Raw genomic sequence first — 3,908 nt, 5'->3', positions numbered from 1 at the left:
ATATGTGGCCCCCGCGTTTTTTAGACCGAATGGTATCATCTTATAACAGAATGTGCCCTGGTCTGTTCGGAACGCAGTTTTGTCCTCATCTTCCGCCGCCATGCGGATTTGATGATACCCTTTGTAGGAATCTAAAAATCATTTGAATTTGAATGGGGCTACGACATCAACCTTAAGATCGATCTCTAGCAACGGATAACAGTCCTTGGGACACGCCTTGTTTAGATCCTTGTAATCTACACACATCCGCCATGTCCTATTGCTCTTAGGGACAATAACCGGATTTGTGACCCAAGTCTGATATTGGATTGGACGGATATTTCAAGCCTGTACGAGGTCCTGAACTTGTTCATTCATTGCCTTTGTTTATTCTGGACCCATCTTACGTTTCTTTTGCACAATTGGAGTAAACTCCGGGTTTACTCGTAGCTTATGTTTTGCAATCTGTCGCGGGACTTCGTTCATGTCCGCGGGTTGCCACGCGAAGACATCAACATTCTTTGTTAGCAACTGTTTCAAAAAGGTCCTTACTATCTCAGAGATAGCAGGTCCAATTGTTACAGTTTGTTATGGGAATTTGTTGTTTAGTACCCATTTCTCGGGTTCAGTCCGCCGGGTTTGCCTCGGAATCTTACTAGGCTTAGAACTTTCCTTCGCGAAGCAATGGCGATTGACATGAATGATAGCCACTCCGGTACGAGTTGTAATTCCAACTGCACCGTGTGCTGTAGAAGGATGGGCATTGAAATCTCCAATCGTTTCCCGCCCCAAGATAATGTCATGCTTCGATGTTGCTGGTAAAACCAAAAATTCGACCTCCTCGGTCCTTGAATGAACACCGTCGCTTAAAGTGACCGGGAAGGAAATCACCCCTCGTGGGTGCATAACTTCACCTCCAAATACCGATACGGGGGCATGAATGGGTTTCAATCTCTCCTTATCATCCTCATCCAGCTGTTCGAAGCATTGCTCATACATTATGTCCGACGTACTACCGGTGTCGAAGAAAATGTATTGCGAGCGATAATGGCCGAAGAGGGCAGTGATGATCAAGGGGTTCTTGTTACTAGGGCCTCCTTTGATTCGTTGAAAAATTACTGGCTCATTCTTCCACTCTTCTTCATCGGACTCTTGTCTCTTTCCCCCAACCTCTTGTCCACCCTGGATCATATGAACATTCAAATCCTTGACTTGCTTTTTGGGCGGGCCTTGATTATCTCACGCGAGAGCCTTATCAGTCTCGGGTTTTCCACTTTTCAGCAAATGTCCAAGTTTTTTGGACTTTACAGCCGCCTCGATCTCATTTTTCAAAGCATTACATTCGTTCGTGTTGTGACCGATGTCATCGTGAAATGAACAATGATTTTTGGCATCAAGGAATGACCTCATTGTGAGTGGCTGTGTTTACTGAAATTCACATTCTTCATGGTGAGGATTTCAGCGGGGGTTTTTGAAAGTGGAGTCCAACTGTTAGGACCTCGATTCGAGGGCCCCGTTTTGTTTTTATTGCCAATGAGAGATCTTGCGTCGAATGGTTTTGATACCTCCGTGTTAGGCTGAAGTCTTGACTAGATTAGCCCTTTCGCTTGTTTGTTAGGTCTTGGAGTTTGGAACTCCACTTTTAACTTCTGCTTTGAATTGCAATACCCCAAAGTTTTTTCAGTTCTGGCATACAACTTTGCCGCGGTCATGATATCATCCAATTCATGTGGCATTCCATCTCTATCGGTTAGTGTGCGGATCAACGCATCACATCTGACTTTCTTGCGGAAGGCACCGTGAAGCATGTCCTTGTTGATTCCACTGATGTTTAAACTTTGGTCATTGAATCGGGTAATAAAATTTTCCACAGATTCCTTATCTCGGCGGATAACGTCCAAAATTTCTGACTGGTCACGAGTATGCTTCTTTTGCTGGCTAAACTGTTGAAAAAATTTCTTCACCAGATCATCCCAACTGGAAATTTGACCATCAGGTAATTTTTTAAACCATTCTCGTGCTGCCCCTGTTAGTATCAATGCTAACATGTGACACCAATAGGGGAGCGTCCATCCGCTCACACCACCTACCGCCATAAAGTTTTTGTGATGATCTCTTGGATCAGTCATTCGATTATACTTTCCCACTGATGTAGGTATTTTAGCATTGACTGGAAAAGGTGCTGTAACAATACTTTTTATAAACTTAGATTTTTCAGCAAAAGCTGCTGGGCGATACGGTTTGGTGAAATCTTCTTCCGCGTCGCTATGATATTCGGTGTGGCGGACTACATCCTGCGGGCGACTACTTCTGTCCCGCGAATGCATCCTGCTGTCACCAGTGTAAAAACTGAAGTCTCCCGAGTGATAAGTTGAATCATAACTATCAAACTCATCTACATAGGATGGCATCTGCATGTCCATTCGAGGACGACGGCGCAACTTTCGTAGCTCACCAAACTCCTGTTCCGTCTGTTGACTATAACGGATTTGACTTCCTCTCACTGTTGGTGGAGGAGAAAGAGATCTTCTGGGAGATTCCTCGTAAGTCAAAGTGCGAGCATGAAAACGTTCATTACGCACTCTGCGCTCGTATTCAGCTGCCAAATTCTCTTGCTATATGCGGAGCCACTCCTCCGGAGACAGTGGTCCCCTAAATCTTGAATTATGGTGGTGAATCCTTGCCAAATCAGAATCGTCTGAATCATCTTCCAGGCCCAATACTGACCGTGTTCGGAGAGTTTCTCCTTTAATTCGTCCGAGGTCACCCATATTAGAACCTTCTGGTGCCGTAACACGTCCCAAATCAGTGGGAGTTGGCCCATTTGGTGCTGTGACACGCTCAAGGGTACGACCACCCGGTGTTACATCAGCATTTCGTGAACCCGGAGCTGTGATACATGTGAAATCATTAGAAGCAAAACCTTCAGGTGCTTCCATATTGTAACACGTGAAGTGGGTGCAGGAGTTTCCGTCGGCCCCTCAGGAAGTTTACTCATATTGAACGAACCGAAAAACCAAGGAAAACTTATGCAATTCTAACACAAAACTATGGCGCCAATGAAGAAACACAAACCCGATCCCCTTGACGGGTCCTGGATGCTGGATGCTTCCGCGTGTGGTGTAAGGGTGTTCTTCCTCTTTCATGTTGTGCGGGTGATCCATATGTTCCGCGGGTGGTATATGAGGGGTTCCTCTCTGACCCACGGGTGACACTTAAGGGTATTTGGGTGTTTTTGGTACCCTACCTCTCTCTCTCTCTATATATATATATATATATAAGTGTGTTTTTAAAAAGAGAATATAATTATTTCAGAATGTCGAACCGAGGATCTCAAAACGCGGAAGCTTCTCAAAAAGGAGAAGGCGACCGTGCTCAAAATAAACAAGCTCAACAACTTCCTGAGCAATATATGAAACAAATACATGAAATGATAACAAAAGCAGTAAGAGCTGAATTGAACCTTGGAAGTGAATCTAGGCAAACTCATCACACTGATCATTCTCGGAAATCCATAAAATCTAAATCACGCCCTACCCCGTCTCATCATGAGGAGAGCGTGCATGAATCAAACATTTGAGGTGACGTTAATCGCAAATTCAAGAAACTTAAGATCGAAGGATGTTCATTCAAAGACTTCAAAAATTTCTGCCCTGAAGAATTCTATGGCGACAAGGGCGCCATTGCGACACTAAGGTGGTTTGAGGAAATGGAGTCGATAGTAATTATTAGCAACTGCGCCAAGCAAAAAAAGATCCAATATATGGCACAAATGTTTAAGGGAGGAGCTTTAGGGTGGTGGAATACTCTAATCATGAGCAAAGGAAGCGAAAAGTTGTATCAACTCAAGTGGGAAGAATTCAAGGAGATGGTGCTGGAAAAATTTTGCCCAATGCACAAAACTGATCATATACAATCCAAGTTCCTTA

General features: G+C 44.2%; 1 protein-coding gene across 1 annotated transcript; it reads right to left on the bottom strand.

Annotated features, from left to right (window-relative positions):
* Positions 1-366: 366 nt before the first annotated feature.
* On the bottom strand, positions 367-1,170 carry LOC143603130 (uncharacterized). Its single transcript, XM_077080027.1, has 2 exons — positions 592-1,170; positions 367-510 (listed from the first exon to the last, which is right to left on the bottom strand). Exons 1-2 carry the CDS (start codon positions 1,168-1,170, stop codon positions 367-369), a joined length of 723 nt encoding a protein of 240 aa, XP_076936142.1.
* Between the last annotated feature and the right edge of the window lie 2,738 nt (positions 1,171-3,908).

The sequence above is a fragment of the Bidens hawaiensis genome, unplaced genomic scaffold (assembly GCF_021521415.1).
Source record: "Bidens hawaiensis isolate Kalapana, Puna unplaced genomic scaffold, B.hawaiensis_p1.1 tig00060850_1, whole genome shotgun sequence".
NCBI classification, from domain to species: Eukaryota; Viridiplantae; Streptophyta; class Magnoliopsida; order Asterales; family Asteraceae; genus Bidens; species Bidens hawaiensis.
This window is presented reverse-complemented; position numbering and strand designations above follow the sequence as displayed.